The sequence below is a fragment of the Aptenodytes patagonicus genome, chromosome 2, assembly GCF_965638725.1.
Source record: "Aptenodytes patagonicus chromosome 2, bAptPat1.pri.cur, whole genome shotgun sequence".
NCBI classification, from domain to species: domain Eukaryota; kingdom Metazoa; phylum Chordata; class Aves; order Sphenisciformes; family Spheniscidae; genus Aptenodytes; species Aptenodytes patagonicus.
Genome location: NC_134950.1, coordinates 125,842,314 through 125,865,794, shown reverse-complemented (window position 1 = coordinate 125,865,794; position 23,481 = coordinate 125,842,314). Strand labels below are relative to the sequence as shown.

Below are 23,481 nucleotides of genomic sequence, written 5' to 3'. Positions count from 1 at the left end.
TCAAAACTGAAAAATATATCAGCTACATTTAAAAGAGCACTTCAAATTGCGAGCCAACAGTGTCAATCTCAGACAACAGGAAGCACACACAGAGTCAGTGGAAGGCAAGATGCAAGGTTGGAAAGAGCTTCCAGCAACGAATCCTGATTCAGGCCACTTTCTTGGGGCAAAACCAAATTTCTGCTTAATAAGCTGTACTACCATAACAAAAATTACACTTATGAGTCCAACTGCTTTTTGTTGCTCCACCAATCCACAAACTTCCACTTACTGCTTCTGCCGAAAACACCATCTTCAGCTGAGCTTTTTATAACTTAAAAATCTTATTTATTCTCTCCCCCCCCTCCCCCCCCTTTTTTTTCTTCTTTTTTAAGGGCTAGTGCTCCAGGGCCTCCCAGTGCAGGCTGCTGATTTCAGGAAGACTTCCCACAAAGCACTGAGGATTCTGTACTACAAACAGTGCTATGCTCCCTTGTTTATATCCATCTCTTCAAGGGCACTCCCTTCTCAATAAATCATGAGTTCCACAAGAGAAGCAGTACCTCAAGCCACACACACAACTCCGTATCTCTCATCAGCAAGTGAAGGGGAGAAGATTGGACTTTAAAAAAAATTGTCATTTAAAACAAGTCATAAATGGCTCAACTCAACTGCAAAATGATACCCTGAGATGAGTTAAATCAGCTGCTGCTCTTTATGTTCTTGCTGCAAAGCCCATGCTTCCACATCCCATTTGGCTTTACCAGGTGGTTAAGAATAAAAACATCTAAAAAACCTAACAAAACAAATTGCAGTGGATCAGTGAGCAAAGTAGTAACTCCCAAAACCATATTCTTAAATAGCCTCTGGTCTTAAAAACACACTACAAGAACTGCAGTTGGCTTATCTGAAAAAGTAATTACACAACTTCCTAATAAAAAGCAATTATAGGTAATTTAAACATTGTGATTAACAGACACTAGGAGTGACAGAATTTGAAATTACTTTTGAAGGACAGATCTGGAAGAGGACCAAATTAACACGTGCTATTAAAAAAAAAAATCTGGTTTATCCTTGGATTTTTTGAACTATATTCAATTCAAGATACTACAAAAGAACTGGAAAAACAAACAGTTTTATTGATGTCCCCAGCCATTACACATTTTGTTAAAGGCGATATCATTTAATTTAAGCCATTCCAATTGCCAGAGAGCATTCACTAGTAGAAAAGGGTTTCTTCAGCTCTCAAAAACTTCTTCCCAGTTCTCCAGGTCTCACGTGCTCCAGGTGCCCTACAATCTGTGGGGTCTCAGAGTGAAGTGTTTTCCTGGTGGGCAGCACTGGTAACCGAAGCAGACAGTAGAAGCTGGAGAAGTTTGGCATGGTGAAAGACTTTCAGTGCATGAGATGCCTGATACGCAGCTGTGAGCCTCCTCAAAGAGTCGATGCTTCAGAACTGCCCTTTACCAAGTAAATGCCACAAAAGCACAAATCAACAGGCTGGTGCAGGATGATGTGGACAAGTTCTGCCCATAATCACTTAACAGGAAAAGGGGTCAGAAAACAATATACTTTTTCAACTCAAAGAATAGTCAGCTGTACTCAAGAGACACCCAAGAGCAAACAGCAACATGGAAGAACAAATAGCAAGCAAACGTTGTGGTCCTAGTGTCTCCTGTCTATCTCAAACCAGCATAAAAAACAAACAGCTTTTTCTATCACCAGAAGATAGAAATGTGTACTGACAGTCTGTTAAATGCTTCTACAACTAGAAAAGAGACTGTACGCTTGCCATAGTCCGCTGTCTCTGTCCAAAGTACCTCAGAGAAGCAAAAGCGAACAGCAATATTGTCAAGTCACTATTTTTCTAGTTTTTAGAGCACATTTTTGCATGAAACTTAGCATTTTCACAACTAATTTCAAACAAATAGGGTACTATAAAGAAAAAAGTACAATAAGTAATTAATAAAAGCAACCACCATCACACATGGTTTGCATCTAACCAATGTCAAGTCTCAGATACAACAGAAACAGCCCATAGAGACCTAGCATGCTTACCTCTGTGTTTGGTTGTAGTGCCTGTCCATCCTGGGTTGCAGATGGTACTATTGCCCATGTAATGCTGGCACTAGCAGATGATAAGGAGCTGAGGGCACCATTTTTCAGTTGCTCTGTGGAGTGCGACTTGGGCCCAGGCCATCCCAGGATACCTTCTGAAGCAGAAAATGGGTGTCAACTTACAAGAGACAGATTACAGATTTCTTCCATTCATCTCATCATTCTACTAATATAAATGAACTGCTATGTCTTCTCTGCTTCCATGCTCAGTTTTTCTTTAGTAACAAAAATACTCTAGCATCTTCTATGCCAATTTATCTGTGATCTTTTTTTTTTTTTTTTTAAAGTCAACGAAGGAAGTTTTTAAAATGTTACTCCTACCACCAGATAGTATTATACTTAAAGGTTATACAATCTGGTACATCTTGGTAATTAAGCAAGTATTCTCTATCCAGTATTGTAATAGTTATGAAGTTATCCAAGTAAACATTCTTGATACAGTGCAGGTGTTTGCCACATCTTATAAATATGGATCAGTATCAGAAGGGTGACAAATTATCTAGCTTTTGCATCAGACCCCAGTCCAAAGACTAGTTCAGGTAATATGTTCCACATCCCTCCATTTCTTCTGCCTGAAATCGGAGTTTTAAGCTTAGCAGCTGTATTTTATTTCTGTCTGTACTACTAAAAGCTCTTTCTAGATTAAGTGCTAAAATGCTTTACTAGTCCCAAGACCACAGTTTAGAAGAGGTCTCATTAGAAAGATACACATTAAATATGAATCAAACAGAACTAGACATCAGAATAACCCTTATTTCTGGGGGCACCTGATTTCCAGGATGGGCCAGTATTTAAGGATGCCAAGACAGAAAGAATGTCAGCTAAGGCAACTGCACAGTTGTTCCTCCCTTACTGCTCTAAAACATAGTATCAACATTCAAATCAGTAGCCCTCAGCATAGGGCTTAAATTTCAGCTATTAATTACACGCTGCTATAAAATGCAGAGATATGGATAAGAAAATTGCAGCTCTTCAGTCATTACCATAATTTGTATATGAAAACACAATTAGTGCCACAGGGACGATCTCCTTCTCTCATCACTGACAACTTTTTAAGGTGACCCAAATCAACACAAAGTACATTAAAGAACATGCAATATCTCCTCTCCATATCACCAGGGGTTACCAGAGGTTGCCTCCTAATTAAAGTCAATGGTTTGATCTGGTGAGGTAATGCTGTGTACTATTATATTAACACATATATAATTAAAAAATGGGCCACAAATCCTATACCTGACCTCATACCGAATTCTAAAGATAAAATAATTACAGAACATTTCACTCATCTAAAATGGCATTAAGTTATGATGACATGACAAAACTTCAGGACTACTTGCTTAGTGTGATTTTGTGGCACCATCTTTTGCTGAAGAAAGCATAAGCAAATAGTTAAGTATAAAATGATTTTCAAAGATCTGAGTAACCAACAGGGAAAAAAAAAATCCAGGTCTGTTTTTTTTTTTTTTAACGTATATTTCACACAATGACTCAAATTTCCCGTTGCCACAGGAAGAACACCTCTGCGGCTCTGCTGTCAGGCCACATACTGCAACGCTTTTTGGGTTTCAATGACTTTGAGGATTATGCCAGCAGATGTTCTACGTCCCGGTCCAGTTATGTGAACCATGTGAGAGAAAATGCAAGTATCAAGCAAAAGGTAATTTTCTTGGATTGGTTCTACACATTGGTCCTATACATCAAGCAGCTAACATCTGCCCCCATTCCAAAGACGGAGTTAAATCAACACACGATGTTGATATACACGGCAAGGAATGAAGAGCACAGCGACTGTAGTCATAGTATCTCTTTGCTTGCTCCTCAGGTCTTGAGCAATTTGCTGCTAGGAACAAAGGATAACCCCAGATCCCGCAACACAAGCTCTGATTCAGAGGATAATCTGAAAATTGTTTTGGCAGATCCAAAATGGACTCTCGCTGCATGGGAGGAAGGGAGCATACCATCAGCATGAACAATAAAAGTAAATTGGAAAATTTCAAATAAAAATATTGGTTCCTTGGAGGGAATTCACATGTCTGCAAACCGTTAAAAATTTTTTACTGTTTTTGATGTTAATTAGTATAGATTTCAAAGAGAAAAAAAAAGCAAGAAGTTACAATAAACTTGTTTCACTTTTGAATAGCCACAAGGAGTTTGATGGAGCGTGCCTATGCTTCTCGCTTTTCATTACTTTGCAGTAACAAATCTCAATCTATTTTTCTGTTTCTCCCTGTCAAACAGCTGAATATTGGATTATTGCTGCTATTTTCCTATTAAAGATGTTGTCTATTAAAGAGAAACTAAAAAAAAAAAAAAAATTGAACTGACTTCTCTTTACGGCAATCTTTGAAAGTATGGCATCCAATCATTTCCTTGGACTATCCATTTTCTCTCTACACACACAATCTATTTGGCCTTCACTGTAAACAATTTTTTTTTTTTTTTTTTTAAATCTGATTTCTGTAAATAAGCACAAGAAAAAGCTCCCACTTGAATAAATACCTTGCTTCAGGGGAAATTTTTAAGTGTGAACATTTACTTCACCATCACTTACATGTTTTTAAAAACACTACACTTGTTTTCCTCTTCAGTACAAACACACCATAAAAAGACTATCTACTTAATCTTTCTCCACACATTTTAGAGACTCTCTTACAGAAACAGAATCTGTTAGAACTATGCGAGCATGTTATTCCACCTGTCCCAAGGGCAATGCTACCCTCACAAAACAACAAATTTTGTCAGCTTAATCAATTTTTAAACAGATCTTAACAACACATTATGACCTAGCCAACACCAATAGGATGCCAAGAGTTAAGGTTCAAAGGATAAAGCACATCTGTTTCATCAACACCTCCGCACACGAGAAAATTTGTTTTGTTGAACTGTCTGCCTGGAACTTTGACTACTTTGCAGAAGAGACATATGCAGTAAAAGATATTAGTCATACGCCACAGAAACCTAAATAAATAAAAAGTCAGCTCTCTGAACAAGTTGAAAAAATTCCATGCCTGGTTTCAAAGTGTCATCAGGGAACCTTTGACGATCTTTAATCTACAATCTTTAACCTACAAATCTTACTCTGAGATGTCAGCATTCTCGTATCATCCCAAGGGAGTTGCCATATGCCTAATATAGCAGCCTACTTTTCAGGCAAAAGCAAAGTATGAAGAGAGAACTCATCAGAAATAATCTTAAAATCAACTAAGATCAGAACACAATCTCTATATAGAAAGTGAAAGGACACAACAACATGGCTCCTACTTCACTCACATTATCAGTTGTACATCCAAAATGTTCTCATCTGCACTAGTAGAAATTACTCTTACCACAAAATAGTACAGGTAGTTGTTCTCTGTCCAATATCAAATCAAATTATTTTATTGGAATTTACTCTCTGCAGACTAAGCTGCCATCTGTAAATAACTTGATCTACTCTAATGGAGTTGCCATCTTTGCCACTTTATGGCACTCAAAATTTTCTATCACTAGTTCAATTCCTGTTCTTTTAAAGACTTTAAGAACAAAAAAAAAAAAAAAAAAAAAAAATAAACATATTACGAGAAAGTTTATCTTCAGAGTTGATAAGAATAGGAAGAAACTGCTGTCACTGTTTTGTTTTTAAGCCAGATTTTTGCTCTGTTCTCAGTCATAGCCAAAGACAGCTGACAGAAAGGTAAATTCAATTCTTATTTTGATACATTTCATAATTCTAAAGAAATTCTCCAGAAAGGCAGTCACAAATTATATAAAAGCATTCACAGCTACTTTACTATTTGCTTTAAGACTATGCAAAGCTCTACACCAATTAAAACAAAACATCTACTTCTGCAGCAAACTATGCAAAAATTAGAAAGGATGTACCAAATACACAACTAGTAAAATCAGTCAGATCTCTTCTACCTGCACAGTGTTGGTTCTGTGGTTCCAGGCATGAAAACCCAAGCCTGATTCCTCTGGAAGTTCAGTGCACATGTACACACAAAATGAGAGTTCTTATAGAAAATATCCCCAAATGAGCTGCTTTCCCGCTTCCCCTCAACACGGATTTCCACTGTGATGAACACGCAGCAGACAAATCCACCAAGGCAGAGGATAACACTTCTACATAAGAAAAGTACAGCATCCAGACACAACCTACTCTCCTTTCCCTATAGCAATGCTACAGTTCACAAAACCCCATCTATTTCAGATGGCACAATAGGCTGTATCCCACACAAATGCCCTCAGGAGAAACGTGTTTCCCTTTCACAGGTGCACACAGGAGGAGGGAGGGAAATTCTCCTCAAAGAGAAGGTTTACAGAAGATTTTCCAGTTAAGGAATGTTGATAATTTTCTTTTATTGTTCTCATTTTCTAGATACCTGATGTACCTTCAAACTACACTTTTGCATGATAATTGAGGCATGAAATATGCTTAACACCTACCTCAATTCTATAACAAAAACCTTTCTATTTTTAAGTCCTCTGGTCTTGGTTTATAGACAAAAAAAACCACACGTTTTTTCCTGGCACAATTGTAAGCTAACATCTATTGATAAAACTCTTACAATATACTGTAACTATACTCTAACAAATATCCCCTTAACAATGCAACGGTAGGCCTCAAGGAGAGACCAAGATTAGATCTGGATTCCTTCCCCTGCCAGGGATGGATGCGACAGTTTTGTCTCTCTGCTGAATCCTACAGCAGGCTGAACCAGCAACAGCTAGTGGCAGCTGCACATCTGCTTTTCAGGTTAGAAAGACAACATTGTATTTGCTAATGCTGTGCGGGGACTAGAAAATAACGCTACCACCCAAAGAAAGAAGAACATATAAGGAATAATGTATTAGCATTTAGATAGAACATCAAATTGTTTTTGGTTATTCTTGACAGAAGCAAGTCTAGTGATGATGCATTTAAGGGAGACCTGACTGACCATGCCAAATTTAGTAAATTACACCAGTAACAAAGAACATGTCATACCCTGTCTTCTTTCCTCACCCTTCCCTGCCCACAAGCATTTGGGGGGGGCGGGGAGGGGTTAAGCAAGAAAGGACTCCTCTGCTCATTTTTCTCTCCTCCTGCCATCTCAGCTGCAGGAGAATCCCTAGTTGTCATTCGTCACCCAATTGAAAGCATCTAGATTTTGTCTTTCCTGTCCATTTATTTTCCCCAAAAAGCAGGCAACAGAGAATCTGCTAAAATAAAGTTCAAGTACATTCCCCCCCAACTCCAGAATCATCTTCAATCCATTTGCTGCCATGGGAGCCAAAATAAGCAGCATTCGCACATTCAAATGAACTTCAGAAAATCCATAGTGAGGAAGGGTTTGGGTTTTGTTTTTAAAAATCCTCAGAAAAAAGAAACATTCCATTTTACACTCTGGAAAAGGGGGCAAGTGAAAAACAGAAAAATACAGGAGCGAACTCCTATCACGGAGAAGCTTTATTCATGGCTAATGTGAAACGCAGACGAAAAGAATGGATTTATCTGTGCAGGCTGCTACTGCAAGACAGGATTCTGTCTGCCAAAACACCGAAATAAAAAAAACCCAGACTTAAAACACAACATAAGCTGGTAAAGCTACTTTAAAACAAACATTCAAGTTTGCTCTGTTTGCAGTTTGGGAGGGAAGGATGTTAACTGTAGCAGTCAATAGGCTCTAGAGATACCCTTCTGCCAAAGGCTACATAGGAGGAAAAAATAACAGTAAAAGTTTTAAAGTTTGAAGTGAAGACAGAAGTCTCTTCTCCACATTTTAAAAGGCACCTGTTTCCTGTCTGCATGCTAAATGAACTCAAGGTTGTCACAAGGCACTTAATGCTGATTACCAAATACTTTACGTGTACCTAAGTGGTGACATTCTTGGCCTATAAGAGAATCCTTGACATTTTTCCCCCTCCTACAAAAAGAGCAAAATTCCCAAACCCAAAGAAGCTTGTATTAGATGCAATCCCTCATCCTCAACTCACGCTATATGTAACTTTCAGCTAATAATATCCTTCTCCAGCATATTTTTCAATGAAAGAAAAAATTACAAAGAATTTAGCCAGTGATCAATGCACATACCTTTAATAACAACAGCTAGAAATGAATTTGACATTATTTGACATTATTTTGACTCAAAAGTAGAGAGACAGACAGAATTTTGCTTCACTGACTGTTCTTGATACACTTCCAAAATCAAGCACCAACAAAAAAGACAATCACAAAAACCCTTCCTTGAAGCTTTATAGTGGAAATAAAACATGTATTGACCACCCTTCAACACAAGATCAAAGACTTCAGTTTAATCTTCATGTCTGCTTGTAGGCTTGAGGCCTAAGACTGACAACTCATGAGAAACATGAAAATGAAGAGGAAAAAATCACGTCATCCTTAAACTATTCCATGACAAAGGATGCCATAAAAATATTTAAAGTCAAGACCTACACAATCCTAGATTCTGGATAAGATTCCACTAAACTGAATGCCAAGCTGCTTTCTTTCTACTCACATTACTGGAAAACAAAGCAATAAAAATATTTACATCAAAAGAAAGGAGGTATTTTTTTCTGTTTAAAACAATAAAATCTGTTTAAAATAGCTACTATTTAATTATAATCTTAATGAGTGCATTCTGTAAGGACTAGGTCAGAAACTCTCAGCTACTTTAAGTCCTTGCTTGAGAAGCAGTAAGATCGCAAGGGCTACGGTGCACAGAGAAGTCCGCAATCCTTCCGTAATCAGCCATAAAGACTTCAAGGACACAAGCAGAGCAAAGGTACAGAGAAAGCAGAGAAAGTAGATATATATCTACTTTTCAGGCAGTTCTCTCTCTTTATGGCATAATAGTGAGAGCTTTTGATGCTGAAGGAAGGCAAACTCAAGGGTAAGTTCAAATCACCAAAGCTGAGCCATTGATTATTTCTCACACTCCACATGAGCAGGACTGTGCTGCTTTGCTGGACTGGACTGCTTTCATGAACTGTAGACTAGAAGCAAGAAAATAAGTTATCAAATTCCTATCTTGTCTCTCCCTACAAAATTCTGTGGATCCTGCCCCACAATGCCCACTAGCATCTGGACACGATGCAGCAGGTAATGAAACAGCACTGGGATGGAAACATTTGGCAATAAATTGCACAGGGCCACCACATCTCATGGGAAAGGCGTTTGAGACTTCCTGTCAGAGGAACATAAGGCTTTTAAACTAACAAGAGTCATTTTCACCTGACAGTATCAACAGGTGACAGTAAAGGTCATCTTTTGGTTGCACCTTCTGGGTATGAAATTAAAAAAATTCACCTGGAGCACACAGAATCGAAATGAAATATATCACCTCTCAGAATTAAGTAATCCTCTAGCAAACTCTAAAGGCATTAGTCTGATTAGGTATGAGTTTATGCAGACTCTGAAACTCTACCGACTCAGCAGAAATGTTTATCAAAGTACGCATGGACAAGATTAAGTGTGTAGGAAAATCAGTAATCAAGACTTGTAGGCCAGGTTCTTTCAGGCAACCGAGTTGCATAACAAGGCCTGGGGAAAAGAAAAGGGGAAAAAAAAAAATCGTTTCACAGACTCTTTCAGTCAGGGAGAAGGGACTAAATATTTCAGCAGCTTTTAGTTGTTTGTTTGTAAATTACATATCAAAGAATAAGCACACATAGACACTGAAGAATAACTGTTTGCATTCAGGATCTCACAGTTACACCCAAGATGCTGGTGTGAACCAGTGCTACAGAATTTTGATTCCTGAAAGGATTCTTGTGTAAGTTTAAAGTCTTAGGAGGAACAAACAAAAACACTTATTAAATTTTATTAAGTACTTTATAATCGTGGCTTTCCACTTTTTTTCCAAAAAGTCTGGGATTCCCTTTCAGCAATTACTAATGTTATGCTTGCTTTTCTCTGTTCTTGTGCACAGATCCTCAAAAAACATTATCAAGTCAAAATACAGACACTGATTTAACAGAAGATTATTTGGACACAGATTCAAGGACATGTATAACTCAAGTCATCTATCTCTTGCAGTTCACTTAGATCACATGGACATGAAAAACAACCTTCAGGGACTTTGAAACTAGAAAGTGACTTTTCTTTGAAGGATGCTTTTCATCTTGGTTCCAAACCATTCTTTTTTGAAATGAAATTATATCAAAGAACTCAATTAAATGCACTTTATCATTACTATTTAGATACGTGCAAGTTTTTTTTGCATTTTCTACAAGAAAACCAGAATACAGAAAATAAGAAAATTTTTTGTTTATGTTCCTTTATGAAATGTATCAGAATCTGAATGCAAGAAAGTCATGATATACCATAGTATAGGTGTCAACGTTTTTACACTGTTTTTTCCAAGGACCCTTTTTACATCATTTCCCTACTTCTTAGCTGACCCTCTCACATTTCTAATCTCCCAACAATGGGAATTCTTCAGAGGGCTTCCTACCTAGCTGTCTCAGCAGCCCTGAAGGTATATCCTGCCCTGTAGTAAACCTACTGTAAGTAAGGACAGGTTGGGGGGGGGGGTGTTGTTGAAGCACCTGAAGAAAACATAAAAAGCCACCCCATACCCAGAGTTCTGCTGCTGCTGCTCCTCTTATATCAAGTCCTGCTCCTTCTCTTAGAGTATTCAGTGCAGTTTGTGTATGGAAAAAAACTGACCACTCTTTCAGAAAGCTAAAGGTCCAACTTCCGACATTATGGACAGAGATGTAGAACTGGGTGAACTGAAAAAAATTGAGCTACATGGGGACTGAGAGGTTCATGCCTGCAGAGCTCAATGCAGAATCACACTGTTTGACATTTTAGGCTCATAAAAATTTGCCACAGATTTTTTTTTTTTAAATAGCAGCATGGAGAACTCTTTCCAGATTTAAAGAAAACCACAGACTGGAATAAATCTGCCTCAGCAGCATCCTTCCATGTAGAAAACTAGAAATACAATTTTCACTGTAGCATTGTGTAATATTACATGTATTTTTATCAAACAAATCTGTATTGCGATTTCAATCTAAAAAAAAAAAAAAAAAGGCAAAAAAACCCAACCAAGCAGGTTCTGCACTGTCATTAAGAATAAGCCGCTCACCCAAACTTGCCTCTCTGAGGAATAGTTAATTTTGCGTGCTTCAGTATGATAATAAAAAACCCCAAGGCACATAAAATAATGCCCAAGAGAGCTTGTGCTCACCTGATGACAGCGTCCTGCTATGATGCTGGCCCACTTGATGCATGCTTTGCTGTAATAGAGTCAGACATTCTCCAAGGCAGCTCAGGGTGGCAGCAGAGGTAGCTTTTAAAAGCAGCAAGTCCTGATCCAAGGCAGAAAGGGGCCCCGAACTCGGGAGAGCTTCAATGGCTTGTACAAGATTCTTCTGTTGTCCCTCAACTTGGCTCATGATCTGTAAAGGTCCAAAAACATCTGCTGTCACAGGAAATATCACTACGTAGCTGTTAAATTCTTATGGGTTGATATAGTGACTAAATGTGAAGAACTACCACAAATGGATGTTAATGTTCTGATCCAAACATACCATATACTTACCTACAAAAACGAAGGGCTTGAGACTACCAAAGGCCTGTAAAAATGTCAAGACTATGTTAGAGAAAATCATCTCTTAAAATAGTAGGTTCATAGTAGGTTTTTAAAATAGTAGGTTTATAGTAGGTTTAATAGTGTGACTCATACTTTCTGAAAGTCTTCATAAGAAAAAGTGTGAAAATTCTACTTCCTTCTCCATTACTAATTTAGGCTTAGATTTTCTTTCCTTTACATGTGACCTGAGACACCCAAGGAAGCTACACTGTCCCTCCTCCTTCCTTCCTACATAAAATATCTAATCACAGTTTAAGAATGGACATTTTTCATTTCTCAAGCATCAGTAAGGAATTGTTTTTACAAAACAAGGTAACTTGTAAGTTTACAGACATTAGCATAGGATGCAACTTAAGAGTACTTATTTACTATCAGATATGAATACCAGCTGTCACGGAGAAAGTTAATTTGTTTCTAGATTTGGACCAGCCAGATGAAGATGAAATGCGTGCTTGTATAGCAGATAAAAACAAAGTTATTTGAGCAGGCTGTTTTTTAAACAAATTGGCAAGCTTCCAAAATCCTTCCTAAAGCCAAAAGAAAAAGAAGATGTTTAAAATTTCTCTCTCTGTTTTTACAGCCTGTAGGAAATTATACATGTACATCACAAGCCTCTTTTCTTACACTTACCTTGCAAAAAAACTTTTTGCAAAAACTTACAGGTTCATACTTGAGGTATCCAAAGCTTTCAGAAACAAGTATCTGAAGACTTTATAAGCAACAAAGATTCAAGTTCCATTTGTCCAAGCTACTATACTGTAAAAATGTATTATTATGAACTTCATTACTTTTTTATTACCATTATTGTATTTTCAAAGTATGGTGTGCTTCCTGCAGCCTCCCTACGCTGTGGTAAATAGACTGATTTAAAAAGTATACGTTGAACGCACTGAAAAGCAAGAAAGAAAACTGAACTCAAAGATGCAAATAACCATCCTTGCAAACAAGTTAAGAGTAGAATTAAGCAAAAAGCTGTTGTTGCAATGTTCATAAGGAAATTTAGCTAAATGCCTTGCTGAAGGTTACAATAATGACATTTTCATAGTCAACATTTAAAACAGAGGCCAAAGCTTCAGTAGAAGCCACAGTCAATTTTAATTCCCTGTGATAGAAAACAAGATCAGTCAGAAGGTGACACAGACCCCCATGATACGCAGCTTTAGGGAACCACGAGAACCCCAGGCAGTGCTCTGCTTGAGAAGTCACACACCATGTAACTGAGCTCCACAGCACAGACAGAGGGTTGCTTCAAAGCTAAAACAAAAACAAGAGCACCACAGACACACACTCATGCAAATATTCCTTCCTCAGGAAAAGAGCTCAGGGAGGCAAACTGAAGGAACGGCTAGGAGAAAAAAGATTATCTTCTCCCTGGAAGACTGCACAATGTAATTGTACGGAAAACTGCTTCCCACCTTTTCCCATCCTGAATAAGAGTGTGAAGTTGAAAACCTGATGTTCTTATGCTTCACAGCAACAGAAATGTTCTATTTTCATCTCTAAGTGACTAGTTTTCCTACCTTCCTTTTTTTTTTTGTGAGAAACAGCTTACATTTCCAAAGATTTGCATCCATAGGAAATAAAATCCAAAATAAAACTTTGAAACCAAACATTTCCATTTTCCCCTCCCTCCCCCTTAATAAAGGACAACTATATTCTTCTGCAGCTAAGACAGGAGCATAAGATAAACTGACCAAAGAGTTTAGGAAACCTTTGGAAAATTAACTGAATGTTTGCAGTTATCACCTAGCCCAAAGCTCTACAGGCTTTTATCAACTATATTATTCCTAGACTAGGAGAAATTTTTAAAAAAATCAATGATTTATTCTCCCTTTATCCAAAACAAGGTATTGCTCTGAGTCTTACTATTCTCCAGCTGACCAAAGACAGTTTTAAAGAAGCCTTTTTGATTCATCCTTTCTGTGCTACCTAGCTTCACATTATAGTTGTGATACCAGCAGCTGTTCTACAGACCTGACGCAGCAGAAGACACTAGGAACGGCAACTTCTGTGTAGGATTCAAAGTATTAGAACTTGCTGAACATTTACTGCTCGAGTACTGATCAAAAACACTCTGTTTAAGGTGCTGAATGAACAGAACAAAAAGGAAGAACCTCCTCTATTTTAAAGAGTCACAGAACAAGTCTGTGGCAAAAGGGGAAAGAAATAACATATATTATTGAAACAAGTGAACTTTTTTTACATGCTTGCCAATATTATTTTTTTTAAAAGTCACTGACAAAAGGTTTTAAAAGAGTTGAAGTGTGGTTGTTCCAAAAAGAGTAAATCAAAGAGGAGCCGATACAAAAACACCAAACCATTCTAGACAAAACTCATTAAACACATTAACCCTTAACAGGACAGACACTAGGCCATGCAGTTATAGCATTATCCTCTATCTTACTTGTGGGTCTGCTTTTTGCTATCTCAGTGGGAGAGGAGGCAGAGTGCTTGATTTATCAGCACTCTAAGCAGGTTTCATAACCAGAATGAAAAGCTATGATTTTGAGAAAGTTAAATTGTAACTTTTGTTTTCCAAAGTGAAATAACTTGCTTAATTTTGAATGACTTTGCTCTTACACAGGGTTGTTTTAGTACCTTACAGCTCTCCATCCTCCCCATTTGCAAATACAGACAGCTCAAAAGCAGTAGTTCTCTGCTTTTTACAACAGCAAACGCTATTTGCCCCCGTCTCCTCACCAAGTCTCAACCCACTTCTCTTTCCACTCGTTTCAGCTTTTGCACACCCTCTTCACCTACAAATAGCTTCTCATAATATGGAAGAGAAACCATGTATTCCCACAAATGCACTCAAACTTCAGAAATACAGCTCTATGCTAGATATAAAATAGAAAAACTGAAAGAACTATCAGGACTATGTGTATTAAAAGGAATTATATGCGTGCATATATCTAACATTAGTAGGCCTGCATTTACCTAACTGCAAAATGTTCAGTAAGAGGAAGCCTCGGGCTAAGAAAAGACCAGCTCATATGCATGGTTTGCTCCTTTCTCCATCTTCAGCCTGCAGCAGGAGAACAAGCAGACCACATTATGTGTTCCCTATTAACAGCTGTTCCTGAAGCTTGAAGGAGATTCAGACCTTTTAGCCTGACAGAAATTCTAGGTATTTCCCATATTCGTGTGGTGGGTTGACCTTAGCTGGACGCCAGGTGCCCACCAAGCCGCTCTCACTCCCCTCCTCAATTGAACGGAGGGAGAGAAAATACAACAAAAGGCTCATGGGTTGAGATAAGGACAGGGAGAGATCACTCACCAATTACCATCACAGGCGAAACAGACTTGACTGGGGGAAATTAGTTTAATTTAATACCAATCAAGATCAGAGTAAGGTAATGAGAAAATAAAAACTAAACCTTAACACACCTTCCCCCCACCCCTCCCTTCTTCCCAGGCTCAACTTCGCTCCCGATTTTCTCTACCTCCTCCCCGCCAGCGGTGCAGGGGGACAGGGAATGGGGGTTGCGGTCAGTTCATCACACGTTGTCTCTGCTGCTCCTTCCTCCTCACTCTCTTCCCCTGCTCCAGCATGGGGCCCTCCCACAGGAGACAGTCCTCCATGAACTTCTCCAATGCAAGTCCTTCCCACAGACTGCAGTTCTTCACAAACTTTTCCAATGTAAGTCCTTCCCATGGGCTGCAGTCCTTCAGGAACAGACTGCTCCAGCATGGGTCCCCCATGGGGTCACAAGTCCTGCCAGCAAACCTGCTCCAGCGTGGCCTCCTCTCTCTTCACGGGTCCACAGGTCCTGCCAAGAGCCTGCTCCAGCAGGGGCTCTCCACAGGGTCACAGCCTCCTTCGGGCGCATCCACCTGCTCTGGCGTGGGGTCCTCCATGGGCTGCAGGTGGATATCTGCTCCACTGTTAACCTCCATGGGCTGCAGGGGGACAGCCTGCCTCACCATGGTCTTCACCACGGGCTGCAGGGGAATCTCTGCTCCGGCACCTGGAGCACCTCCTCCTCCTCCTTCTTCACTGACCTTGGTGTCTGCACAGTTGTTTCTCTCACATATTCTCACTCCTCTCTCCGGCAGCAATTGCACAGGGTTTCTTTTTTTTTTTTCCCCTTTCTTAAGTATGTTATCACAGAGGTGCTACCACCGTCGCTGATGGGCTCGGCCTTGGCCGGTGACAGGTCCTTCTTGGAGCTGGCTGACATTGGCTCTGTTAGACACGGGGGAAATTTCTAGCAGCTTCTCACAGAAGCCACCCCTGTAGCCCCCCCTGCTACTAAAACCTTGCCACGCAAAGCCAATACAGTTCTTCTGAATAACACTACCCTCAAAGAAACCTGCCACCCAATGACACCCTCACAGAAGACTGAATGCAATGGGAATCATCTCTGATGTTTTCCTCAGTAGGTCATCCACTCTCTACTGTTTGCTTCAAAACAGCCAATTCACAGTTTCTGTTGCTGCCTGCTTCCTTCTCTCCCTGGCTGATCTTAAAATCCTGTGTGATTGCTTTCCCTACTTACCCAGCCACAGCAACTGCTAACTACTCGTTTGCAGCTGGAATTGCACCTCCTGGATCTTCCTGTTGTGAACGCACTGCCAACCATGGTGTATGGGACCAGTTATGTGGCAAGATCCCAAACAAATGGGTAAGTAGAAATTACTCTATTCTCGGGGTCACCCCCACAGTATGTGAAAGATAGGCAGAAAAAGCTATGAGGTACCCTAGGATTGCAAAGAAATGTATTTCAGACATAATAAGAAGAAAGGACATTCTTTCATACAGTAAATAAGCCAAAATTAGCTGCTAAAAATTAATTTAAGAATTAATAATGAAAAATTGAGGTGCTATTTTCTGTGCTAAAAGAAAAAATTATAGTAATTCAATATTTTGTTAAAATACTAGATGATATATTAATCTTTCCCATGCAGAGAAATCATCTTACAAAACCTGAATGTCATTTTTGATTTAAGGCTTCAATTACTTTCTGAAACTAGAAAGAGAGAGAGAGAGAGATTCACAATTATTAAGTATAATAATAAACTCTGTTAAAGATTTTTCCTCTCCCATCCTAAAACAAACATAAATAGAAACTTCAAAGGAAGAAAACTGAATAGCCACACCTAAATGGAAGAGCATATGACTGCTTTTGACATGATTTTATTTACAATGGAAATGCTCTTGTTATCCAGACTCCAGGACTAATAGGCCTAAGTCTGTTTGTCCAGCCCAGATGGGTATTATGATAATCAGAACATCTTTCTTTCTAAAATTACTGATCCTACAGGATTTCACCCAACTAACACAGCGCATCACAACCACCTAAAACAACCACCAGCTTTAAGCCATCTACAAAACTACCCGATCCACAGCTGTCTCAGGGGCATCTCTCAAGACACAGCGATTTCAAGCTCCCTGAAGCAAAGGAAGAATGACATCAGCCATATTACCTCAAAGGGCAAGCAGACACTCTCCCTTTGTCATACAGGCCATGTGGAGCTGGCCAAGAAAATAAGTAGTGTCACCAATCCTGTCTTTCTATATAACGATTTAAATACTTCAGTTCTTCTACACTTCTTTTGGAATATAAAACCCAAGGAAGATTCTTCAGGCCTCCCCAGCCACAATCTGATACACACAAGCAATTTAAATTTTAACGTATGGCATTTTCCTTTTTTGGTATTGATCTTCACACATATTGAATCCTTTTATAGTAGGTATTCAGATACGCCTACCCATGTGTATGAAAAAATCCAAAACACTCCAGAGGAAAAAGAAAATATTCTTTTAGTGCTGAGAACCCATAGAAATTCTGTATCGTCAAGCTCCTCTGTGACGTGCTAGAAATCATTCATCAAGGAGACATTTGGCTCCATCGTTAATAACTCTTTTTCTCTACTGTAGTATTCTCTGTGCACCACCACTAGCAGCACATTGTCTGCTTACTTATCTCTAGGCAATTCCTCTGAAAGATTTAATGCAGTGATTTTTATTTTTAAATCCTTTCCATTACTGACTGCATGAAAGTTGAAAACTATTATTAAAAACATGGGAAAATAAACAACACAGTGCTTATATGAAAAACAGAGCATCTGTAAAAATAAACTGTTGTGTGGGAAAAGCTTTAGACATTTAAATAGTAACAGAATGCAACATGGATTACTTTCTTACCAACTCTAAGTCAAGTTGCCCTTGTGAGAAGTTTACTGCCTTCAAAGGCTGGGAAATAGCCAATTTGCTTCTTCACTTTTTTGGGGGTTTTTTGGTTGGTTGGTTAGTTGGTTTGTTTGGTTTTTTTTAAATAAATGAAGTGTTATATGAAAACACGGTATCTTTCTCTCTCTATCACACACACATATACACTTTCTGGAAATACTAGTTTCTTGCTTTTAGACAATAGTACCAAAAGAAAAACATTTCAGAAGACATTAGGAAAGGACATGAGGAGAGATCAGCTTTTCAAACCACCCTAGAATAAGTCGTAAGCGATGTAAGTCAGGACCGTGGTTCTCATTTTTAAGCAAGCATATACCACAGGGGTTTGGGTTTTTTATTTCATTCAATATAAAACACTGCTTTTCTTAAAAGCAAAGCAGATGAGTGACAGAAAAGAAGAAAGTCCACACACAAAAAATAAAAACCTTCTAAGTCATTGTAAACCCAACACATTCGGTTGCCATGTAAACCTAATATAGTCATCAATTCTGACCTTGAGCAAGGACTCCTCTTGCAATCTTGACCTGTATTTCATCAACAATGACAACAAACTGTCATATTGTAAAAATTAAAAGTTAAAACAGACAACCAATATATGTAAAAGTATTATATATACACACACACACACGCACCAAGTATATACCAAAATGTACAATATAGATACCTGGAACTCCAATGTCACTAAAGCAATTATACCAGTCATTAATTTGACACACTAGCTACCAATTCAGCTCAAGTTCACAATTCCCGCTTAGTATTTCCATGAAACTTTCCCACTGTCAATTATTTATTCTGAAAAAGGAAAGAGCATAAACACACAAGCAAAAAGACTATTGTAAATACTGTTAATCACCAGCTCAAAAGGTATGCCTCTCCAATTGAGAAGTCTGACAAATTAAGCTAACTTCCACAACTGCAGTAAAAGTGATTTTTTTTTTTTCTCCAATTTAATGCATTTTTGTTTTGAGTTAAGCATTTATACCTAACCACTGCACAGCAAAAGAACTTTTGCCTTGGCTTAACTTCTGAAAAGCATTCTCAAACTACTCAAGGTCACTTGCTATGTGCATCTCACTACTTGACAAAAGACATTTTCTGATAAGGATTTATAGCTTCTCTCTTCAGTAAAGCCACATTCATAGATCTTTTAATGGGATTCCATCAATAGCATGCAAGCTAGGAAGGCAAAATTGCAGCTTAATATATAAATAAAGTGAAGGAGATATACACAGAGGTTACTGCTAGAAGTACTGCAATATATAACATAAATCTCTTTATAAGAGAATTTTGCTTTTCAGCTTTACAAGTGTCTAGTGTAGAAACATGTACAAGACCAGATGACCACAACATGCTTAAGTTCCACAAGTAACGTATCTGTACACTTTGCTTACAATAAAACCTGAGCTTATGACCAAAAAGAACCTCCTTGAGCTGCGAACAGAGGGAATTCTATCCACAAAGCTTCAATCTGGATGAAGACCCACAGTTCACCATAGTGAACATTACTATGCTAATGAGAAAAAATATTTTAAGAAAGGATCCTAGAACACCAAGTGAGATATTCTGAAAGCATCTTGGAAAGATGGAACCAGATAATGACATCCATATCAATTGTCCTTTCTTGATTACTGCTTCCCTCCCATTACAGAGAATAAGCACGTAATTCTCCATTATTGTCACCTCAGGGTAGCAGCCAGCTTGACCTCAATTATTTTAAAGAAGCAAACAATGAACAGTAAAATTTGAATGACTTGTTATATAATAGTTATTAAGGCTTAGACACATACATCCTATCAATGAAGCTTCAAAGGAGCAAGTTAATTTTCACTTGGCATGTAATTTGCAGACAGAGACACAAAAAGTGACGAACAAACAGAACTATACCTCTGACAATCAGGATGGCAGCTAATCACCAGGGCACATTTCTTTCTTTTCAGGCCTTGCCCCTGCTTTCACAATTCTATTTCTTCCCTTGGAGGAGAATAAAAACAAGCTCCCCCCACCCCCATCCACTATTTTGTTCTCTTTTCCCTAACCAGGAATCCACATAATCTCTGTTAAGGGAACAACTGAAAAGCCAGTTGCTACATACCTTCATTGTCTCAGCTAACAAAACATTATTTCCTTTGGGGTTTTGTTTTGGCTTTTTTTGCTCAGCCTTCTCATCCGTGCTCCACAGGGTGATTCCTTGTGAGGAAACCCTTACAGAACAGAGAGCAAATGTCATTAGGACTGATTCTAAAAGCCAAGTCTGAGACAACCAGGAGAAAACAAGGTGTGGAGGAAGCAGTCTGGCCCAATCGTTTCCTGTTCTTAGCTACTCTTTCCAGTCTGCTGCTTCCATTGACACCACTTCTGTTCCACTGGTCGCCATCAGCACTTCTAGGGCTATGAGATCTCCAGGGACCTCAGCACAGGATTTACACTCCAGGGAGCAGCTGTTATTTACCAACTCCTGTCATGTACTTTTTAAATTGGCTAGTTAATTTATTCATATACTAGACATGATCCTATGCTCCATTCTTTACACATTAATTCCTATTTTATATCTTTAAATTCTGTAACTTGGACACTTGCTGCATATCTTCACAACATAATATCATTCTATTTTGTGATGACAATGTTCATTAATCATTTGATAGACTACAGACTTCTTACTCATTGGTCTACTATCCAGTAGCTTGTTAGTCACACCTCCAAGCCCCCTTGCTGCTAGTTGCACAGCTACAATAATCAGACTTTGTATTTTGTAGGTCTGCATACTATTGCTTTAGCCCATAAGGTTGCTGGATTTGGGGGAGGGAGGAAAAAGGGGAGAAGGGTCTTTTTTGTTGACAGGTCTGGAATCCTTAAACATTCCTTCTAGTACCAGAGGAGGAAAAGTAATCTACCTTCCCAAGAAATTCTCAGCCTGTTGCAACTCAGGTATATGGGAGGAAGCTCCTCCTTTCCTTCAATGCTTTAAAACCAGCAGAAGCTCAGCAAGAAAAGGAGCTGACCTAGCTACCTGTTTTACAAAAGCATCTCTGTTCAGAAGAACAAAAGACAGGATATACTTAACAGATCTATCTTCAAATACCGAAGAGCGTATGACATCTGTAATTGTCAACGTTCTCTGGGACTTGATGCAGACACTTTATTTGGATGCAAAACACTCCCAAGGACAACCTGACTGTCCACTACAAGTTTCTATGGAACTCTGCTTCTTACATCGGACGAATAGAGACACACCAGAGAGAGGTTCACAGCCCCTGCAACACATATGCTAGTTAGTAGAGAGGATCTAGCAGTTCTGGCAGGACCCCTGAGAACGCCACCGGAAATCTCAGCAAAACAGCTCATCTACTTCAGGCCAAAACAAATCAGATGCTTCCCTTTGCCACCTCAGGCAGACTCCTTACCACGCTTCTTTATGACCGCAATTCCAGACTTAAGGTTAAATGCATGATTTCTGTATTCAATCTGTCCTTCTCCTCACCTGAGAAATGAGTTAGTGAATGATAGGAAGGAAACTGGGGGGCGGGGAGAAATTACAGAAAAGACCTTGTGTCGATGGAGATGGACTAGGACAAAAAGTTCAAATCTTGCCAGAGAATGTTTTAGCAGAGAGACAATCTTGGATTTTCTAAACTAGGGAACGCTTTTAATCTTAATCAATACCCTGAGATATTCAGCTTCCCTTGAATGGCTTCATATTTTATGGCTGTTAAAAAAAAAAAAAAAAATCTTTTCCTGTCATCCTCCCAAAATTTGCTAATTATTCTGAGAACCCCTTCTTGCCGCTTAAGATCTGAAGAGGAGAACACTTCTCCCTTCCAAACCAAACATAAAGAACCAACAGGTTCTTTTCCCTGTGGAAGAGGAAGATTTAGAAACAAACCAAAGTACTAAAACACTAGAGGAAAATAAAATTCCTCTGATAGTGTCAGCTACCTTAAGAGTGTTTCACGGAGCTACTCCACAAGTCTTTAGATGAGAAGTTAAAGCTTTTTAGTAAGAGCTGGCCGCCATAATAAATAGTCAAGTGAAAGAGCATGATTCAGACAAACTGTATCAATGAGCACTACTCTTCCCCACAAATCAGAGTGAGTGGGCTATACATTTTCTGCAAAATGATCAGTATCAATCTAGCACTGGTCATATTGCCACTGGAGGGAGATGTCCGGGGATCAGGGTCTATTGCAGGAGACGTGACAGATTTTCTTTTTTGCCTGTTGCGTTAGAGCTCCCTGTGGATACTCCACGCATGTGTAGGTAATGCATGATGTTTGCTACCAGTATAAGGTTTGTACCAAAACACAACTAGTAAGTGCTAGGTTCCCCCACCATGAGCTCTTTTCTTGAGCATTTGCTAATCTAACCGCCATATTAACCATATCCTACTAATAGTCACCTACTGAGACTTACCATTTACTATCAAAGACGACTCAAGGGGAGTAGGGTGTTGGGACCTTGAGGTAAAACCACAGAGAAGAGAAAAAGCAGACAGTGGCTGCCAAGGTTCTTTCCCCCACCCCAAGTTGCTTCCAGTGATCCAGAACCAAAAAATTAGAGAAGCAAAAGGAAGGAGCTTGCAAGTTCAGGTAAATCTTGGATGGCAACTGGCTGCCATCCAGCCAAGCAGGAAGCACACTGTTGTATTATAAATCACAGAACGCAGCATTGAGAACACAGCTTATAAAAAACATCTTGTGGGGAATTATTCTTATGCAATTTTACTACAAAAATTACCTCAAAATCTGCAAGGAAAGTCATTAGTTTTAGTGATTAAACGTTGCACATAAGCAGATGTTATTCTACAGGCTCTTCTGAGTAGCAGTTTTTCTTACACGTTTCAGAACTATCACTTTGGTGAAGTTAATAGCTATAGCACAGAGCTGGAGAGCATATTTTGGTTATCAGCAATTAAGGCACATTTGTGAATTTTAAGTATTCAAAAGAGCACCTAAAAGGTTGCTGCTAGCCATTAAGTCAACATCAGCAATTACAGGAAAATTCTATTAGTTTACCACGATATAGCATACTATTGATAAAACTGGCTTTTGTACTTTGAGTGAAATCAGTCTTCAGAAGACAAAAGGCCATGTTGCACTAGAACATAAATTACATATTTCAACATGCGTAGCTTCAAGGATGAGGAGGTTTCTCTCAGAACACGTTGCTAGAAAATGTAACTAACTTTTTAATTTTTTTTTTTTTTTAATTATTCCATTTCACATGCGAATATACAAACACATATACAGCCATTCAGAGCAGTCCAATATCCCATATAGTACTTATCCAAATTTCTGATGGACACTTCCAGTGCTTCTTCCCTTTTCCAACAATGTTTATACTTCCTTTCACCCCCCTCCCAGTTAGCCACCTAGCCCCCCTCCCAGTTAGCCACCTAGCTTGTACTGTCCAAGAGTAAAATAAAATTTTATTTCTGTCATTTAAACAACTCTCAGGTGTGCAGTATACACTGGAATGACCTTCAATTTTAATCAACGTAGATATTACTTCCCCATCTTACAGTCTATTCACCTCATGTTTTCTGAAAAGCAAGTGAACTGTCACTATCAAGACTATCTAAACCTGCCATTCCTGAGCCTTGAATAAAGCGTACCTCTATGACTTGTGAAAAAG

General features: G+C 38.8%; 1 protein-coding gene across 1 annotated transcript in view; it reads right to left on the bottom strand.

Annotated features, from left to right (window-relative positions):
• Positions 1 to 23,481, bottom strand: part of OSBPL10 (oxysterol binding protein like 10) — a 123,222-nt gene that overhangs the window by 40,715 nt on the left and 59,026 nt on the right. The window contains exons 5-6 of the mRNA XM_076331128.1: positions 11,256 to 11,466; positions 2,038 to 2,192 (exon numbers count right to left, since the gene is read on the bottom strand). Of these exons, the coding sequence (XP_076187243.1) occupies positions 2,038 to 2,192; positions 11,256 to 11,466 (366 nt within the window). The remainder of the gene's footprint in view (positions 1 to 2,037; positions 2,193 to 11,255; positions 11,467 to 23,481) is intronic.